Here is a 21,442-nt window from a genome sequence, read left to right on the forward strand (position 1 = left end):
ACTTACTACTACCTGATTACATAATTTTTTACTTTATTTTCAAAGCAGTCACATTCTACCCACACTTAAATAATGCGAAGTGCAATTTTCGATGCCAGATAATGTAGTCTATTCTTCACTTCTTGAGACCCATACACACATTAGACCTTAAAAGCCTCTTCTCAGATTCTGTTAAGAATAATTCTAAATTTGCTCTTTAGTTTTATTTACTCTTCTCTGTAATTATAAGGTATGACACATCTTGTTAATATCTCATTAGTTCCTCAATTCTGTGTTAAGAATCATAATATATAAATAACTGTAGCTTTTTTCCTCCAGAGATTATTACATGCTCAGATATGACCACCAGACAATTTTCTGTCTGGACTACAGCTTTATCTTTTTTTATATGTAGGGATCGGAAAATATAACATCTATTTTTGGCAAAATTTGCGTCTATTTTATGCAAACTTAGTGCATATTTTTGTTGATATTTCCATAAATTTTCTGTCTTTGTAAATTATTAGATGCACACATTTGAAAGGTTGTCATGCTACATGAGTGAAGACAAACAAATTAATAGTTCTTTGAAATTGACTGTTGAAAAAGTGCTAATTGTGAATTTTTTGGCTTGAATGTTTGCTTTTGCAAATAGGCTTTTGTTTTCTTCATTTGGTTGTATTTAAGCTTTCAAAAATGATTGTTCTGTTGAAAAGCAGCAGTGTTTTCCCATCAGTTAAATGAATGCATCTACAATATAAAATGTTTCTGGACATTATTTTCTTTTCCCATCCAATTTGAAGAAGAAGGAAAAAATCTGCAGAGTACTGATTTGACCTTTTGTGGGCGTTCATAGCCCCGCGACCCATGCTTGACAATGCGACATGCCCTTAGCATAGAAGTAGAACTGAACACATGGCAACTCGATTTTAACTGTATGGGAAGAATTTCAGTGCTGTCGATTTTGTTTTCCAGTTGTTGTAGCGCAGAAGTCAAGTATTATAAGCTGTAATTACAGATGGCCACAAGCATAAACAGACTATAATTTTGACCACCGCAGGGGAAGGAACAGCACGGGAAAACAAACCCCACCTCCATTTCGCTGGGCAACAGCCTACAGGAGAAATGACACATTGTCACAGGGATCGCCGATGTCTTCTGGTGTTGTAATGGTTGTAATTGAAATCTGTGATGGACCAAGATTAGTTGCTTCACTTATTTCAGAATAAGAAAACAATGAGCAATGCACAATATGAAGCATTCGGGGACAGCTATTGGGCCATTGCATGTTGAAGTTACCACAGTATTGTTAACGACATAGTTGAGGCCCGACCTCTAGCATTATTCAATGCAACTCCAGTTCAAAACATCTGCCACCTAATTTTCCACGTTAAAACTGTCAACATTATACTATATCGTGAGCTTTAGCTAACGAACAAATGTATGCATTTCTTTCTTGTAAAATGTGAGGTCCCTTAACTGAGTACTACATTGCATTACGCGATGTGTGTCTTAAATGGACCATTTGACTGTCCACAATTGGCATCGTACCAGATCGTCGAGTGCATTGATACAACATTGCTTTTGTATGCTTTATTTTGCAAGAGGGTTCTTGCACACATTATCTTTCCAAATTGGGCTTCGCCAGATGAGCCACATTGCCAGCAACTGCATAAATTTTTGTTAGTGTATGCAGAAAATAAAGCTATTTCAAACTAGCTGTGATAAATAGCTCATCTGGATACAAACAATGGAAAATCCAGGATGGAATGTCACAATGTAATGAAAAGGATAGTTGCTACTCACCATATAGTGGAGATTCTGAGCTGCAGAAAGGCACAACAAAAAGACTATTTGAAAGTTAGCTGTCGGCCAACAAGGCCTTTGTCAAAAATAGACCACACACACACACACACACACACACACACACACACACACCTACCTACCTGCACGTTCGCACAAATGCATCTCACACACACACACACACACACACACACACACACACACACACACAAACACGACAACAGTCTCTGGTAGCTGGAGCAGTACTGGCTCCAGATGCCAGAAGCTGTCGATGGCAGTAGCTGAGTGTGTGTGAGGTGTGCTTGCCTCTCTCTCTCTCTCTCTCTCTCTCTCTCTCTCTCTCTCCCCCTCTCTCTCCATTGTGCCTGTCTGCAGCTCAGCAGGTCGTCCTTAATTGTTGTTATTCCATCCTGAAGTTTCCATTGATTATGTTGTAGATGGCTGTTATCATCTTTAACTTTCTGGCATACTTCACAGGAGCACAGTAGCTTTACTATTTTGCTACTTAAATTCTGAAGGTTATAACATCTACTAATGTTGCTAATGTGCTTATGAATACCACTATGTCCATATCGCTAATGGATCAACCATGTTAAATCTTCTCATGCATTTTGAAGAATGCATAATTTCCAACTAAATGTGGTGGTGTTTAATTTCCAGGACAAAATACCATTAATAATCACCCACAATTCGTCTTCAGCTGGTAATAATATTGCCTGTATGTGTTGCTGAAATTGAATGCTATAATACTCATCTGCCTGATTCTCTGCTTTATCTTTAAGGCTTGGGTCCTTACCTCATTATTGGGATGACAAGGTTAAAAAGCTAATCACAAAAATGACACCTTTTGTGTAGATAATTATTTCTGATCCCGATATTAATGTCTGGAATTTTTGTATACTCCAAACAAAAGCTAACACCTCTTTCTTTGTAGCTGTGTGATTAAATTCATGCTTCTTAAGGTTTCTACTTTCAAAACCGATAGTCATGTTCACCAATTGCAGGAATCCATGCTCCCTGAAGTAACTCTGAGGCGATAGAGTTCTCCAACACTTTGGTTTATAACTTAAAACTGCTCATATGTCACAGGGTGAGTCAGTATAGGCACATTCAGTAGTGCTTCTTTAATATTCTTAAAAGCTTCTGATGCCCCTTCATCTCATATCCATCTAGATCTTTGTTTTAATAATGATAACAGTCACAGATCATCAAGTACCTGACCCTCCATGTACTGATGATAAAATCGGACTCTTCCAAGGAATGAGTGTTATTGTTTTATGTTCCGGAGTTCTGGACAATGTTTTATAGCTCTCATCCTTTCAGGATTTGGTTTGGTACCATGTACCCCTACCTCCATTCCCCCTTGAAAAAATGAGATTTTGAATTTCAAAGGTGCAATGCTCTTACCTTGTTATGGATACTAATAAGATGTGATCTACATAAGCAATCAGTTCTTGCAATAGTTCTTTCCCCAAGGCTTCATTTAAGGCATGAATAGATACTGAAACTGAAATATTGAGGCCAAGATGTAACACTTTGAATTGATATGATTTTCCATCAAACCAGAAAGTCATATTGTGTTTTGAATTTTCGTGTAACTTTTCTTGCCAATATCCAGATGTCAGATGCATTCAACTGAAATATTTGGCTTGTTTAAACCTAGCAAGCAATTCATTGTTGCACATATCTCTTTTGGTTTCTATATGCTTATTTATAGTAAGTGCATCTAGGACTAGGTGCACCGCACCTGTGGCTTCCTTAACAGCTAACAATGGATTGTTGTTCAACAACTTGGTTTTCTATCATTTTATTTATTTCTATGTTTATCACATATTGTAAGCTGAAAGGTACAAGATAAGATCTACAAAAGAAATGTCTTTCATCTTTTATTCTAAACTGACAAATGTAATCACCTGTTACTCCCGGTTTATCAGAGCATACTGATATATACTTCCATAGACTATTCTATCCTGTACGAGGATAGATTCATAAGCTTTACTATGTATTTGATTGTTATCAATCTTCAATTAATTGTAAGTTTTCCCTTGCTTACCAATTTCTCATTGCAATTAAACATATATTGTTCACCAATATGTCTTGTTGACCTGTAGTTGGAGGCACCTTAAAAGATACTACTGTCAGACAGTCATCATTTTTACAAAACTATAATTCTGCATCAAAATCGGAAGTCATTTAATACTTCAATAATCAATCTACAACATATAATATTTGTAAATTAGCTGTAAATTAGCATTTGATATTATTAATAAACTTTGCATAAATTGAAAATTTCCTATTCTTACAGATGCCTAGATTAGATTAGATTAGTTTTTCGTTCCATAGATCCGTGCTAAGGAGATCCTCGTGGATGTGGAACATGTCAATTTTTTTTAATCTGAAATATACTAATGGTATGAATATATACAATACATCATTTGTCTCTCTTAAAAAATTCGTGAATGGAGTAGGCTCCTTTTAAACTGATCTTTATTTGTAACTAAATTTTTTATGTTTACTGGCAAATTATTGAAGATGAGTGTTCCTTAGTAGTGGACCCCTTTTTGAACTAAAGTAAGTGCTTTTAAGTCCTTGTGCAGATCATTTTTGTTCCTGGTATTGTATGTATGAACTGACCTGTTTGTTGGAAAAAGAGATATATTGTTTAGGACAAATTTCATTAATGAGTAAATATACTGAGAGGCAGTAGTTAGTATACCCAGTTCTTTGAAGAGGTTTCTACAGGACGTCCGCGAATTTACTCCACAAATAATACGTTTTACACGCTTTTGGACTCTGAAAACTTTTGTTTGACTTGAAGAGTTACCGCAAAATATTATACCATATGACATTATGGAATGAAAGTAGGCAAAGTATGCAAGCTTTTTCATTTTTATGTCGCCTATGTCTGCTAACATTCGAATTGCAAATACAGATTTGTTAAGGCGTTTCTGCAGTTCTGTGGTGTGCTCTTCCCAACTGAATTTATTATCAAGTTGTAATCCCAGGAATTTAAGACTGTCAACCTCTTCTATCTGCTCTTCTTCGTATTTTATGCATATGCTGGGTGGAAACCTCATACAGGTTCTGAATTGCATATAGTGAGTCTTATCGAAGTTTAATGTCAGTGAGTTGGCTTTAAACCATTTATTAATATCCATGAAAATATCATTAGCAGATATTTCTAGAACTACACTTGACATACTATTTATTGCAATACTTGTGTCATCTGCAAACAAAACGAGCTCTGCTTCTGGCCGTGTAACTGATGAGAGATCATAAATGTACACAAGAAAAAGCAATGGCCCTAAGATGGATCCTTGTGGGACACCACATGTAATTTCTTCCCATTCTGATGATGACTGATGACTTAATTCACTAGTCCCTTGCACTGACACCCTTTGTTTCCTATTAGTGAGGTATGACTTGAACCATTTTGCAGCACTGCCCGTGACACCATAGAATTCTAATTTACTTAAAAGGATGTTGTGGTTCACACAATCAAATGCCTTTGACAAATCACAGAAAATACCTGCTGCTTGTAATTTGTTATTTAATGAATTAAGTACATTTTCACTATAGGTGTAAATAGCCTTCTCGATATCAGAACCCTTCAGAAATCCAAACTGTGTTCTTGATAATATGTTATTTGTGGTCAGATGGTTGAGCAGCTGCCTGTACATTACTTTTTCTAAAATTTTTGAGAATGCTGGCAAAAGTTAAATCGGTCTGTAGTTTGATGGTATCTCTTTATCCCCTTTCTTGAATAGAGGCTTAACATCTGCATATTTTAGCCAGTCAGGAAATGTCCCAGTTATAATTGACTGGTTACACAAGTAACTTAGAATTGTACTAAACTCACAAGAACATGCCTTAATTAACTTTGTTGATATTTCATCATACCCACTAGAATGCTTTGTTTTTAAAGATTTTATTATGGAAGTTATTTCTTTTGGTGAAGTGAGTGATATATTCATGTACTTGAAGCTATTTGTGAAGGCTAGTTTAAGTAACTTACATTTACTTTCAGTAATCCCTATGATACACTGATAGCAAATAATATATGTACACACACACACACACACACACACACACACACACACACACACACACCCTATCATTATGTTGTTACATCCTGGATGCTGGCACCTGTTCCATTCTCCGTTCTCATGAATGACTTTGTTACCTCTGCCTCTTTATCGCTTTATTGCAGAGTTGTTGGGAAAACATTTATCTTCCATGTTGGTATTGCTCTGATTCTATCCTTGGACATCTTCATTACATTTTTTATTTAATGTGTGTGACACATCAATACAAGTCAACAAATCACTAACTGTTGTCCATCCTCTACATCAAATTTCCTTTCTTGCATAATGAGGTCATCTGTGTGCCTATATATTCGCAAGGCGTGTTTCTTCTGTGGGATTATTTAAGAACTGAGGTTGTTAAATGCCATTCAGTGTACTTCTTATAACTACCCCAAGAGATATTGTAGTATTTTGGCTCTAATAATTCTGAAGTCAGTTTCTCCTGTGTTCTGGGTGACCAATATTTTCTTTTGGTTTTTATCCTGGAAATTGCCCTAAGATTTGATTTCTTCTGCATGGGCAGGTTCCCATTTTGTGGTATTAACCACCAGGTAACTGACTGTAAAATCTATTTTCTTTATGTCCTCCCATTTCTCAGATAAAGGAGAATACTCTCAAAAAAAAAGGGGGGGGGGGGGGGGGTTGGGATGTACTTTGCCATCGGGCTTGAATTTAGGAAATTGTTTTGATAAATTCACTCCTGTTTGGAGCTGGGAGGGGGGGGGGGGGGGGAATATGACTTTGGCGCGAATTGTGCCCTCCGCCACACACCACTTGGTGGCTGGCGGAGTATATATGTAGGTGTGGAATTTTGTAGGTCATTGCAGTTTACAGCACATATGTGTAGTGCTTTGACATTAATAATCGAGAGAATGACAGTTCTTGTAATGATTCTTCAGTTGTTTAAGATCGTTTACATTCTTGCATGCACTCATTTTGCTCCTTGATATCCAAGGCACCGCCAAGCCATGAAACCCAAAGAACAAATGCTCCACCACAACAGGCAGAGAGGTTTATTTGTAGTTGCAGCTTGCTGATGTCTGTGAAAAACGTGACTTACTTCATCTGCACATATATATGAAATGAGAATGAGCACAGTGGAATGTTCTACACTGAACAAATATATAAACTACGTTCTCAGTTCTCACGAACATATTTCATCGGTGTAAGAGGATAAAGGTGCAACATGTTATTCTGGAGAATCCCGTGTAACATCACACCATGCACTTGACTTGAGCTATAACTGTCTTTAGGATTTTGACATATTGCATACTGTATCTCTCTTGAGAGGGGATGAGATTCTTATTTTGTAAGTACATCAACAGATCTCTCTTCCTTTTGCAGGAAATATCTAAGAAAGTTATTCCTGGCTTCCTTTCAGTCTTTTGATTTAATATGGTTCATTTTGAGAGGAAAAGCAATATTGAACAAGTGAAGAAACACATTTAAGGAAGATTCAAGTTTTTTGTTTGTTGTCATCTGCTCATATATTTCATTACATTTATCTGGTGCTAGGAAATCGTTTAAGGTTTTCATTTTTTCGTGCTATAAACTCGTTTTTTAGTTGTGTATTTGTTGTGCCAGCTTGAGGGGAGGACATTTATAAGCTAGAGGACTTGGGCATACTGGTCACCATAGCCTGTATCCACAGGTTCTACAGACGTGTAGAGATAATTTGTAAATATCTGGTCTAGAGTTCTTTTGGTATGCTTTTTGTATCATGTGGGTAAACTTACAGTAGCTTTCAGAATGAAAAACCTTGAGAGTCAATAGAGATTCTTTCATCTGTCCTGGAGTTTGAAAATCAACATTAAAGTCACCACAGAAAACTAGTACTATTTGTTTTGATGAAGTTGGTTTTGGAGTAATTAGAGTATTAAGAAACATATTTACTTTACCTGTAAGAAACTATAAAAACATACAATAATCATTTGTTTCTAAAATTTTGATAGCAGCTTGTCAAGAATCGTAATCTTAATTCCTTTCTGACTTTCTGCAGCAATGCGATGCTAATATCAAACCAGGTATGCTAACTGAGCTGATTTGGTCCAACTTCAGCCAGTGTTCTGTAATGCATAGAACATTCACATATTTCAATCCTGTTGTGAATAAGAAATCAGTATCTTCAAACTTATTAGTGACTGACTGCACATTCTTGTGGTATGATGATGATGATGATGATGACGACACAACAACACCCAGTCATCTCGAGACAGGAAAAATCCCTGACTCCGCTGGGAATTGAACCTGGGACCCCGTGCTTGGGAAGCGAGAACGCTACCGCGAGACCGGCTCGTGGTATAATCAAAAGTTATTCCTCTTATGTTTTTGTCAGGAGGGGCAGACTATTGTTGCAAAGGGTACCTGGTATACTGGTTGCTTGTGCGATCTTGCTCTTTCTCCTGAGATGAGCCTGTCAATAAAATATTGTCCGATTTGGAAACTAGGGATTGCTTTCTTATTATGGAGTATCAAATCGTCATCTGGTGCAGGCCTGCTTGTATTTGCCAGTGTGTTTTATTCTACATTGTACTACACTGTGCTGGTTGTAAATGCTGATATTCTTCTTATGTTTTGTCTAAGCTGTTTGTTGGTTGATGAGGATACTGGTTGTCAGAAATACTTTATGGTTTTGTGAGCTGTGGTTGCCACTGGTACTGATCTGTCACACATGTTGGTTTCCCTTTTTCTTTTGTTAAAGCAGTTATGGCATTTATTATGTATCTTGCCATTTATACTGTGCAGTGCATTCTGCATTCTTCTCTTCTAACAGTCTATAGGTATGAAATTCGGTTTCTGAAAGTTATGCTTTTTTTTTCCTAGCTCTGTGTGTGTTGTTATTTCTGCATTAATGTGTGATGACTCCATGAGGTCTCATTGTTTTGGGATCCTGGTTACACAGAAGTTGACATCTTGTTTCATTTCCACCCCTTCTCTTAATTTTTGTGTTGCATTCATCACTTCATTGTGGTGGACATTGTTTGTTCCACCCACTGTTAAGCTGTTGCGATCAGGAGATAAATTACAATCACTCAGAACATCACGAAGACAAGTGTTCACTTTCACAACTGGTAAAGTATTGTTTATTCATGTGTGATATTACTTGCAAGCCCTCTTCTGTCATTATCAGCAAGACTACATAGTCTTCATAACCTTTTATGCGAGTTGTTGCACTTCAGATTTTGCTGATTTGGATTTCTGATCATTTGTTTACTGTGTTCCATGTAATTCCAGATTCAGTTAACCTTCAGAATCAATAACTGAAATTGGGCATAAGGAGTTTTTGGGCACAAAATTTACATCACGTTCAATGTTTGTACGCTCATGCACTTTCTGCACATTGCACTTGTACACAACTTTTGTCCACTTTTCAGAAACAGATGAAATGTTTTGCGGAACTTCTACCAAATTCAGCTCACTTTTCTCAATCTGAAGTTTAGATATATCCATTTTCTGTGCACTGATTATAAATTGTAAACTTGTTACCCAATCATGTAGCTTTGATTGTGTATTACCCGTTGCCAGCGATGTGGAAGTCATAGGATACTCTTAGCAGTGCCAGTTGTGTTGATAGTTGTAAAGGCGCGGTCTATTGCCTGACGAATTTGTTGCAGTTCTGAAGCGAATACTGTGAAGTGTTTCCTTCAGTTTCGAAATCGAGTTGAACTTACGAGGACTTAAGTCAGGGGAGTGCAGTAGGTGGTATAGCACTTAGCAGCCCCATCAGTCAAACAAATCAGTAACAGCTTGCACTGTACGTGCTTGAGCATTGTCCTGCAAAATGATGGTCAGGTCGTGCAGAAAGTGTCATCACTTCTCTCTCTAAGCTGTTCGTTGGTTGTGTTCCAAAAATGAACAGCGTAGAGACAGAAGTGATGACACTTCTGCAGGACCTGACCATCATTTTGCAGGATGCCCAGTCCAGCACAAATTTTCATTGTCGTCATTCCATTATACAGCTGATGGTTGTCAACATTCACAACTGTTAATACATTTCACATACACATTTTTCATAAGATCAACTTGTCCAAGACACTCTCTGTGTTCAGATCTCACCAACTGGCTGTATGTTGTCCAATTTGCTCTGGTAGCACCATTCTAGCAGCTTCCTTTCAAGATAGGTTCTATCTGAAGTGTGTCCTGATAGGGAAGTTGTCACTTGTGTGAAGATCAGTGCTCACTACCCACTCTCCAGTATCTGTGATGGCAGGCATAGTGAAGAAAACTTCATATTGAAGAACAACCCCAACATTTGTTGTATGACCAAGACCACTGATACAGTGAGGCTTTAAAGAACATGGCTATTGAGCCAGATGATTCAGCAGTCTCAAACCACACGATGTCCATTAAAATACTCAATAATAGGGAGTTGCCTAATGAGGTCCAGAAGAGCCTCTTCATTAAGTAGGTCATGCAGTTTTAATTTAACACACACACACACACACACACACACACACACACACACACACACACACACAGAGAGAGAGAGAGAGAGAGAGAGAGAGAGAGAGAGAGAGAGAGAGAGAGAGAATATTTATATTTGTAAAGTGTCATCTACGTATTTGATCATATAATACATCTTCTGACTACATTTGAGGTGGTTTACGTTTACTCTGCTATTGTTTATCGTATTTCAATGTGTAAATCTGAAAGTGTGAGAGTCTAAAATATTTAACAAAGATTGTAAAGTTTGTAAGATTTATGACCTTATCTTATTTATGCAGATGTCTTGTGAATGTTGAACCAAATTGGTGAACGCATTCTCAAAAAGCTGCACTAATGTTGGCACATGCTTGTAGCAGGTAATTCAGAACAAGCAGTGCATTGTACTTTTGAACAATATAGGCAGTGGAGTGTCATACTTAGCCACTTGTGACTCTACATAGAGATAAAACATTTACTACCAGCTCCTCAACTGAGACTTTTGTGGAAGGTTGTCAATTATATTGAAATCTTTTCTTGCAGAATCTGTTACTAAATTATGGGTGACGCAGTCAAGTGATTTTTTATGAGAGATTTCTTTCTCTGTTGGAAGGATGACTTCTTTCCCAGTACTATAAACAGCTTAACTAACAGACTCAATAGTATAGTGAACACTTCCTTGTTTGTAGATGATTTTATGATTTCTCCTCCTCCTCCTCCTCCTCCTCCTCTGTTCAGACTCACTTAGTGCCTTTTAAAGTCTATGTATGTGTGCCGTATGCAGCCCATCCCTTAGTGCAACGAGCCCAGGAAAACTGTCACTTGCTCACTCTTGGTGGAGCCACTGTGATGTTTATGTGGGTTCCTGGCCAGTAAACAAGGCTGCTGACAAGGCTGCAGTCCTCATACCTCAGTCCACTAGTTCCTATATTCCCTCCAGTGATCTCTGTGTTGCCATCTGTTACGAGGTGGTGCCCCTTTGGCATTGCCATTGCTTCTCCCTTCATGGGAACAAGCTCCGGCTCATTAAGCCTCTCGCAGCAGCTTGGATGACCTCCTCTCGGCCCTCCCGCCGGGAGGAGGTCATTTTAACAAAGTTACACATTGGGCACTGCCATTTTAGCCGTTGTCATTTGATAAGTGGCACTTCCACACCACTTTGTACACATTGCACCCAAGTTTTAACTATCCACCACTTCCTGACAGAATGCCCATCTTTTAACCATTTACATTCCAAGTTGGGTTTGCTGTCTGAGTTATCGGCTGTTTTAGCAATGACGCGCAGGCTATTGACTGCGTTTTACTTTTTATCTGTCAAAGCAATGTGGTGGAGGCCATTTAATTTTTGGTTTTGGACCTCCGTTTCTGTATGATGTCTTTTGCAGCCCTTTCTCCACGTCCCTGTTTTTATCTGTCTTCTCTTATGTCAATTGGAATTGACGTCTTGTGGTTTTTTAACTCCTCTTTGTCTTCGTGTTCTATAGTTTTGACTTGGGTGTGTATGTCCCCAGTTGTTTTTGCGCCCTAAAACAAAACAAAAGCAAAATCCTCCCCCTCCCCCTCCCCCTCCCCCTCCCTGTCTTCACCCGAAAACTCATCATTTACAGTTGACGCTCCAGAGACTGGAGGATTCAGTTCAAAAGACAGGTTGTGAGTTTTCAACGGCTAAACTACTGAGAGTTCAATTTAATTGTATCAGCCACATTTTAATGAGCCAGAGCTACATTTTAATGGCACCATTCTAATCAAGCAGTTACATTCCTGAGTTGATCACATGGCTGTCACACTTGCGGGACTATGAAGTAAGTGCACTTAGCGTTAGGCATTTTAAAGTATTTCTCTGTAAATGTCAGGAGTGCAGAGAGAGCAAATCTACAATAATTTATAAAGCATTCCTCCAGCCCCATTTAGACTGGTTGTATATAATTCAGCCTGAACTTCATATCTAAAAATGCTGAATGCAGTGCACTATACCAGTATCAGACTCACATCAGGAGAATGACTATTCCTGAACCACTCATGGGCCACAAAGCCATTAGGGGTCTGGAAGAAACAGGTTGTAATGTAGGACAACAAGGCAGATATCAAGGCCCTTTCAGTGTGCTGGTGCTGTCAGTCACCTTGGCTCATAGAGACCAAGGATAGATTTTAAAGTCTTATGTACAGGGAGTTGGATACACTAGATTATATCCATCAGCATACATATCTTTGTGTTTCCGATGAGCACTATAGTGATATGGTGGTTTACATGGACAGTTTCAAGCAAAGGACCCTAGTTGACTAGTCTTTAGTTGAAACTTCCTGGCAGATTAAAACTGTGTGCCCGACCGAGACTCGAACTCGGGACCTCTGCAGCAGTTTCATATCAGCGCACCATCCGCTGCAGAGTGAAAATCTCATTCTGGAAACATCCCCCAGGCTGTGGCTAAGCCATGTCTCCGCTATATCCTTTCTTTCAGGAGTGCTAGTTCTGCAAGGTTCGCAGAAGACCTTCTGTAAAGTTTGGAAGGTAGGAGACGAGATACTGGCAGAAGTAAAGCTGTGAGTACCGGGCGTGAGTCGTGCTTCGGTAGCTCAGTTGGTAGAGCACTTGCCCGCGAAAGGCAAAGGTCCCGAGTTCGAGTCTCGGTCGGGCGCACAGTTTTAATCTGCCAGGAAGTTTCATATCAGCGCACACTCCGCTGCAGAGTGAAAATCTCATTCTGGTAGTCTTTAGTTTGTACAAACAACAGCCTAAGTATTCTGCCACTAGCAGAAATCAGCATCTGTGATGCTGAGTTGTATGTGATTCATATAGTTGTTAAGTAGGTGGGATGTTCCCATATGAGGACCTGACTTCTTTGTTCAGACTGAATGCTCTGCAAACCATTTAAAAATGCATCTAGCAGAGAATCTTGATCAGAAAGTTTAGCTTTGCTTTGTACAGCACACAAAGCAAACATTGAATTTATTTATGATTATGTGTTAATGATATTTTACACTCCCTTCCTCTCTCGAGCAAATCTTTGAAAAATAGGTTAGTAACAGATAATCTTTGTTGAAATTTTAATAAAAATCACCACAGTGCTATGTCGGGTACCTTTAGTATGCCACAACTGATTTTGTTTTAAATGAACGTTTTCAAGTGACACTGAAAGTTCAGCAAAAGTTTTGATAACTAATTCTCACAAAGTGGCAGAAATGGCTGGTGTTATGACCCAACTGTCTTATCTCTCCATATACAGTGTATTTCAAAATTACTTTTACAAACTTTTGAGAGGCAGGTTCTTTACTCCAAAAGAAGACACAAATTCATTTACTTTTCCATCTCTTTCACACTGCCACTGTCATAAATTTTTGGGAAAATTTTTAAAGATGCAGAGAAAGGTAGAAAGATGAACCTGGTACCCCACCTTTCCATCAGCATCTTTTAAAAAGGAGCATGTTCACCATTTTTGTACTCATACAGAAGCATCTCCTGCTGGTTCCCACTTTTTTCTTGCTACAGCAGGCATGTCACTCGTGTGTGTGTGTGTGTGTGTGTGTGTGTGTGTGTGTGTGTGTGTGGGGGGGGGGGGGGGGGGGGGGATGACTTTTTATGAGGCAGTAAAATTTTGATAGTTTACTTATGTGAAGTATTTCAGATGCAAAAATAATTTTACACTGCAGACTGTATTTTGTGTGCACAAAAATTTTGCATGTGCTTCAATACAACATTGGATTCACAGAACCCTTCTCATGATAATGGTGAGACTTCTTGCTGCGCATAGCGTCTTGGAATCTGCAGCTTTGTTTTGTTACCCAAAAGTGATGTTTTTGGGGTTTTCTCAATAATGGATAAAGATGTCTGAAAACAGGAAGCTGGCACTTCCAGATAAATGTGTAGAGAATATACTGTTAAAATGTGAGCAATTTGCAGTGGTTAGTTATTCAGGTATCCTCTGCTGACGGCGAAATATGCTTTTTTTGGGTTTTCTCACGAACTGCCCATGAACTAAATGGTTCCTCCATAAGCCCCTTAAGACACATCACAGACTACATCTGATGCTAAAGAACCAAACGATTTCCTCCATCTAAGCTGAAGGAAGTGTGTAATACTCAAACTTTCAACCTGTACTGTAGGATAGTTACAGTAAGACGATCATTATGTTGAGTATACGACACTAGCCCAAGGGCTATCCAAAACACTTGATTCTACCTTTCTACCACCAATAGAAGGTATGAGCCCCAGAAAAGTCCCATTTTTATGCGTGGCATTTTGGAACATATCAGTAGCACACACTGTCTCATGTGTACCTATACTGAAACACTTAACTGACTGCGTAGCACAAGCATGGCCATCACTTAATGCAGAAAATATAAACACTATGTTGTGTTCCACGTGTGTACTGATGGCTGTGGTTGTATCAGGCAATTGACGAAGTGTTTCAGTGTGCTTGCTATGTAACCGAATGTGCTTTTTAGCATTGTGTGTGGCAGTTTGACATTTTTGAGCCATGACATCGGCATATTTATGTCACTTTGTGAAAATTAGATACAAAGATTGGCTTAAGAAACAGATCAGGTATACAGTTTTGTTAAGCAATAATTAATCTCTCTCTCTCTCTCTCTCTCTCTCTCTCTCTCTCTCTCTCTCTCTCTCTGACTGACTCAGCGCAGCCCTTTTCAACACCCTGTTTTTTTATTTATGGTATTATTTTTGTTGTTAAAATACACAATTAACATGTTTAAGGTTACAATGAAGGAAATGTCTTTTGCATGTATACATCATGTTAATTGAAACCTCTAGTGCATACATTTTGAGATATCCTGGGGCAGTTCTCAGAATATGACCTTTAGTTATTTTTATTAATTATATAAAATTATGTAAAATAACTTCATTAATTATTTATTATCTTAAAGTATAGCCCATGATGTTAGTATCATGAGATCACTCCACATGTTGGTGAGTTCTATATATTTAATTCAGAGACTCCACATGAGCTGTGATAAGTAAAACAGCCTGGTTAATGATGCTGTTATACATCATTTCACTCCTGTCGTACATCATTCATCACTCACTTGCAATGTCTTCTGCATTATTTCCTTGTAATTTGTTTCTCAAAATTAATGTGGCACTTCTCTGAAGTTGCATTAAGTGTATTATAATTTTGTTACAAAGGGCGTATTGTGTGCAATTTATAAGAATTATTAATAGATGCTCTTTTTTAAGATTACACAAAATTATGTATAACTAGGCAGACAGTTTCTCCATTGACAAATTTGTTGCATTGTAAAGAAATAAATGACTATTTTCATGCCAGGTTCTTGTGCTTTGATGCCATTTTTATTGTAGTAATGACATTGTTGTGGATGTAGTAAAGCTTCAATGTCTGTTACACATTCTTAATGTATGTTTCTCTTGTAAATACATGTTTTTACTGGAAGTTGTATTTGTGATACAATGATGTGCATAAGGCATGTTTTTGCTGTTCATATGTACACATACTTTTTAAATCAGAATAATTTGGTGTCAGTTGCATTTAACTTTCAGTTTGCTTTATTTCTTACATATTATTTAGCCAGCAGCCAAATGCTTATGAAGTAATGTCAATTCTTGAAGAAGAAAGGTTGCAAACAAGTCAGATCACAGTCCACTCAGTCACCGTTGTTTTATAATGAACAGTTCAGAATGAAGACATGATTTAATTCTTTTTTCCCTTTGCAGTTATAGTTCAACAAAGCTGTTTAAAGTGTCATTAATAATGTAGTTAGAAGTTTTTCCTTCCGTATAATAGTTATTAATTGCACACAACATTGTAACTAGGTTTTTTTGTCTGCCTTCTTCGACTAAAGTGTACAGACATTGTGATATTAACACACTGTAATAGTTATCTCATAAGAAAAATGACTATTTCCTTGACAAATTCCGAGTTAGTTAACACTGGTTACCAAATTAGGAAATAAACCATTACTATAAAAATATTTCTTGGTGATGGGAAAATGACAATCTTATAATTTTCTACGTTGTCTTTTGCAATAGTTTAAGTGTACAAAGTTAAGTACAGTTCTCATTCTAAGTCTCATTTGCCTTTAATCAGTTAATGTAATTGCTTGCTGTGGGTAATTATATTGGAAAGATTATACACTGCCATCCATGCAGTGAGCAAATACACCAGTGATGCATAGGAAAAACTAAATGTAAAGGGGGGAGGTGTGGGAGGGGGATATCTATTGTGTAGTTTCCTTCTGAGAGAAAGGGTTTTATCTTGCATTTAACTGGAGATCTTCTGGAGCAGCAATACTTATGACTGGTGACATACACAGTGCACATGTAATCTTCTTGGACTGCATTCTTTACATTATAATTAAAAACACTGTTGTATAGTTCAGTACCTTTATCATTATGGTCCGAAGTACCTGTGGTAAAGATCCAGTGCCTCAGAACTCAACTTGTGCATGTTGACTGTATTACTGTGATGACAGACATGGGGAAAGATTAAATTGTAATGATTAAATTTTGTTGTGAATGAATTGATAAACCTGACAAATTTCTAAGAAATGGCAGGAAAATGTGATTATCCGGAATGATTGTTGTTGTGATTCTTGTATTTTTATTCAGACTTTCAAAGAGATAAAGTTCATTTGTTTATTGGAAGCAGTCTTAAGTGACGGGCATCACACATTCCACAGAAATGATTAAATATCTTAAAAAGAGAGCTAAACACTGTGTCAGAGCCAGAGGATCATTTGATGCTGACTAGCCACGGAGTCATCCTCTGCCAATGATGTCAGTGGATGCAGTGTGGAAGGATATGTTGTCATATACCAGTGTCCCAGCTGTTTTCAGTTTTACAAACCTCAGACTCACTGCTTCTAATTCAGATAGCCACTCAGTTGGTCTGATGAGGCTGAATGCACAATGTTTGTTTTCCTCCTAAGGAAAATTCCCTGTCTGCATAAGGAATTGAACGTGGAACCTCTGCATGGCTGTCGGCTATAATTGATCTCTCTGCTCTGAAGGTGCTGCAATACAACATGTTTGTTTAAAAAAATGATCCAAATACAATCTAATTTGGAGAAGTTCATGGGGCCTCTTTACCTACACTCTAGACCAACTGTTTCTGGTAAATAAATTTAAACTGCATACTGATTCAGTTGTCTTAAGAAGAAGACAATCAAAAATTTAGTTAAAATTGTTGGTTGATGGTGTGTGAATGTGCACATATGCTGTGCATTTGTGTGTGCAAAAAATATTCTGTTTTTGTCAATGGGGAAAGCTACAGTGTCTTTTTTATAGGATGGCAGAGTATCATTGTTTGGGATACGTGTGTGGACCATTTACGAATTTGAAGCAGTTGCTACTAGGCAAATACAGGACAGTATGGCGGTTCATATATCCCATGGCAAGGCAAAAGTCCATGAGGTGTTGCTTTGAAATATCCCCCCCCCCCCCCCCCAAAATAAAAAAAAAAAAATATTCCACAGATGTGGCAACACTGCTAACTTAGTTCTGTTTCCTAACTTCGATAATTCTTTTGTGCATCCCAAATTGGTAAACACACTCTCGTAGTACCTCGGCAACAATGTTTTATGTACGTTAAGAGAATATTTGGAAAATTAAACAGTGTATGCTTGTTTCCTTGCATGGACTCTAGGCCATTGCGACTATCTAGTCTCATGTAACAACAAATGAGTGTTGTGATAAGCTTTTTTAAGAATGATAAAGAACAGTATGAATGTTTTCTTTCCTGTGATCTATTTAAAAATGTCAGATCAGAATGGATAAGTGTGGGATCTCCATGTCAGGAAATATTAGGTCATTCTGAAAATAAAAACTGAAGACTATGTTCAGGTTTCGTGGCATTTGTGCGGGTTTTTCACATGCTACTTCATAAGGAATTTTATGATCCATGAAAAAATCAGCTGTCAACTAAACTGTAAATTGTCTATGCCAGGAAAATGTACTCTAACTAAAAAGTGTAATAAAGATTTTTTGGAATGCTTCCTTACTTAAGTTTACTGCTCTTGTATTACTTTTCCTTCCTACATGATGACAGTGTTGCATTATTTTCATGCCTTTCTTTTGATGTTCGCTTCTGTTGTATTTCATCTTCTGAAAAGCACTTGCAGGGTAGTTTTGTACATCCAAAAAGAGTTCAGAAACATTAATCAGCATACTGTGTCTGATCTATCTTTTTTATTTATTTCAAACTCTGTTGTAGCAGTCTAGGAACTTATTGTGTGCACTGTGTATTTATTACTTAGAGAATTGTATGCAAGGCTCGGTGTCTGACATAATAATGCACAGCATCTCGCTTTTAACACTGAATGTCCCACAGTCAGGTGGGCAGCATTTATTTGGCATTATTTTTGAGAAATATCATCTCATATTAGAAAAAGATTACTTTTAGAGCTTATATTTTACTACACATTGCATTAATAATGAGTTTTGATCATTTGTAAAATTTTTGTTTCTTGTTCCAGCAGGAGGTGTCTCTGGGCCTCTTGCGTTCCGACTACATGGTTCATAGTTACAGTGACAGTGTTGTAAAACAAGTTGAAATAAACACTATAGCTTCTAGCTTTGGTGCAATAAGTTCAAAATTGACAGCTTTTAATAGGTATGACTTGAACTACAGACACAACTCTCAACTATTATTTTATGTTTTCATATACTTTCACAAGTCAGATTTTATCTCCCATAATTTTTATATATGTATAAAAATAGAACAAAAGTGCATGCAGATTCACTCTGTTACATCTCTGGACATGTCAGTTTTTCAGTCATTTGAAGGCATTTTCTCTCAATTAGATGGTCAGAAACTCTCAAAATTGCATTCCAATTGTTTTGGTAGTTCTGCTTTTTTCTTGTTCCCATTTCATAGGCACAAGCTAATATTTTGAAACTGTACCTATATTCTTCACACATCTTGCTACAGCAGTCACTTAGTGGCATATGCATACATAAAAGCATTAGGTTTTGACTATTTACATCATTTTCACTGTATTTCCACGTAAAAACGTTGTTTTTACTAGCTTTTTTTCCCCTTTTAAGAATTACCGTTGAATCGTTGATTAAATTTTATGCATATAACATTAGAGTTTACTGTCTTTGATTGCATGTTTTACAGACCTAATTGCAAATTAATACTTTGTGTTATATGTATCAGAATACTGACTTGCTTACTTGAGGCTAGTGATTCTAATAAATATGTTGTGATTTATTTTGTGTTGTCACCATTGTCATTTAGGCATTCAGTAAATAACAGTACTGTTATTTCTGAGATCACTCATTGGTATCCAAGAATCTTTGAACGAAGTTACTATCTTGTGGAAATAAAACATATTGCACTGCGGGCAATGGCAAGCATTAAATTACACTGATGAAAGCAACTGAAAGACTGAGTCCATAATGACAAATAGAATGTTCAAAAAGAACCAGAAGTAACACCGGAGTGTAATTTAAAGATAGAGATTTCAAATCTCAGAATACTTAATAATGTTCTGAAAACAGTCTATTGGCCAAATATACTTGTTATTATCAATATGCAATAGGTTATAACCTGTTGACTGAAAAGTGGGTACAACTGCAGTCTCACATGAAGAGTGTGAATTTAGCTTTCAGTACCAGATTTTTCTCCTTAAGAATGGTGAGATAATGACGAAGAAAACATAAATGAAAGATTTTAAGGGGTTAAATTGGTTATATGTGTAGGTAGACATAGGGGTGGTGCTTTGGGGGGGAGGGGGGGAGGGAGAGGGAAAGAAGTAACAGGACTGGAGTACTCAAACAAAATATGTTGTCACATATTTAGCAAACACTGTCTGACAGAAATGTCCAAAATAGATAATAATAAAAATAGTAAGGGGAGAGATGATGATCCTTGACTTGTCATGATCTTCTGGAAAAGGTAATCATAAAAAGTGAAACAATTACACCTACTGCAAGGTATTTTTTTTGTTTTGTTTTTTCTACTAAAAATTGTTTCATTAGCATGCAGGATATTTTTGTGGTACTCACGTTCAGGAATGAATGTGTGTATCAAGTAGTTGCACGCATGGTGGGGAGGGGAGTCATCAAATACCTGCATGGTGGCAGCCCCGTGACAATGAGCTGGAAAGTTCCCAGACAAGCCAAGGAGTATGTGCCCATCATGGTTGAGGCACGGAAACTCCAAGGAATGGTTTACTGGTCAGGTGACTGGATGGTGCCTATGGGGAGAGCCCCTGTTTGGAGGGGGTGGTACCATTGCAGAAAATTCGTACATGAAGTGAACTAAACTTTCTTCTGGTGATGGCCATACAGCTCTTCTGAAGCTAAGACACATTGCATTGTAGAGAGGAATGATGCCAAAATTTTACCTTCCCCAACTACGCAATAGGAGGATATAGGGCTTAGAGAGAATGTGAAGCATACTGCCCCCACTACTTGCTTTGTTGTAGGGTGAACAGGGATTCCTTTTTGCCTGCAAAGCCATTGTTCTTCATTGACCACCTCAAGGACAGGCTTGATGAAACAAAGCAATTTCAAAAATGAAAAGCGGTTCCATTCTGCTTAAAACAGCCCTCCCCCATGCTCAGTCACAGGCACTGCTTACCTGCGACAAGCTGAGTGACATTCCTGATGATATAATCCCCCATAAAAAGTCCGAAAATGGTACAAGGTATAATTTTCACCCGAGATCTCCTTTTTCAGACTAATGACGAGATGTGTGCTAATTTGGAGCATTGAGCTGTGTATTTTGTCCATTGTGTCCAGCATGGACCAAAAGACAAGAAAGTGGATACTGGAGCCCTCATTTTGCCCTTTGAAGGTGACTCATTGCCTAAGAAGGCCCAGGTGAGGATGTCAAGCCATATATTCCTCCTTCCATGCTGTGCTACAAATGCTTGTGATTTGGACTGACATCTTTGTGATGCAATGCCAACACCATCTGTAGTGATTGTGCCTGTCAATTGCAGGCAAACGCTCCTTGTGCTCCCCCCCCCCCCCCTCCTCCCTCCCCCTTCCAATCTCTGTCCACTGCGGTGAGTGTCTTTTCTCCTTTTCACCAAAGTGTAGCATTTTCAAATGAGAAAAGAAAATCCGGGAATATAAGACCCCTTGCTGCCTTCAAGAGATGAAGAAGGAATATGATCACCTACATCCTATACATATGACGATGATGTGTGCTACTGCTGTAATGATGTCG

General features: G+C 37.8%; 1 protein-coding gene and 1 non-coding gene across 4 annotated transcripts in view; both read left to right on the forward strand.

Moving 5' to 3' along the window:
• LOC126416740 (glutathione synthetase-like) overlaps nucleotides 1-21,442 on the forward strand; it is a 150,738-nt gene that overhangs the window by 81,747 nt on the left and 47,549 nt on the right. The window contains exon 5 of one of the 3 annotated variants that reach the window (XM_050084573.1): nucleotides 18,735-18,871. The exons of 1 other annotated variant lie outside the window; for it this stretch is intronic. In XM_050084573.1, the coding sequence (XP_049940530.1) occupies nucleotides 18,735-18,871 (137 nt within the window). The remainder of the gene's footprint in view (nucleotides 1-18,734; nucleotides 18,872-21,442) is intronic. One more of the 3 variants, XM_050084574.1, reaches the window with a different exon arrangement.
• Trnas-cga (transfer RNA serine (anticodon CGA)) lies at nucleotides 12,853-12,927 on the forward strand. The gene has a single exon. It is a non-coding gene; the product is annotated as a tRNA-Ser (tRNA).

This window comes from Schistocerca serialis, chromosome 8 (assembly GCF_023864345.2).
Source record: "Schistocerca serialis cubense isolate TAMUIC-IGC-003099 chromosome 8, iqSchSeri2.2, whole genome shotgun sequence".
NCBI lineage: Eukaryota > Metazoa > Arthropoda > Insecta > Orthoptera > Acrididae > Schistocerca > Schistocerca serialis.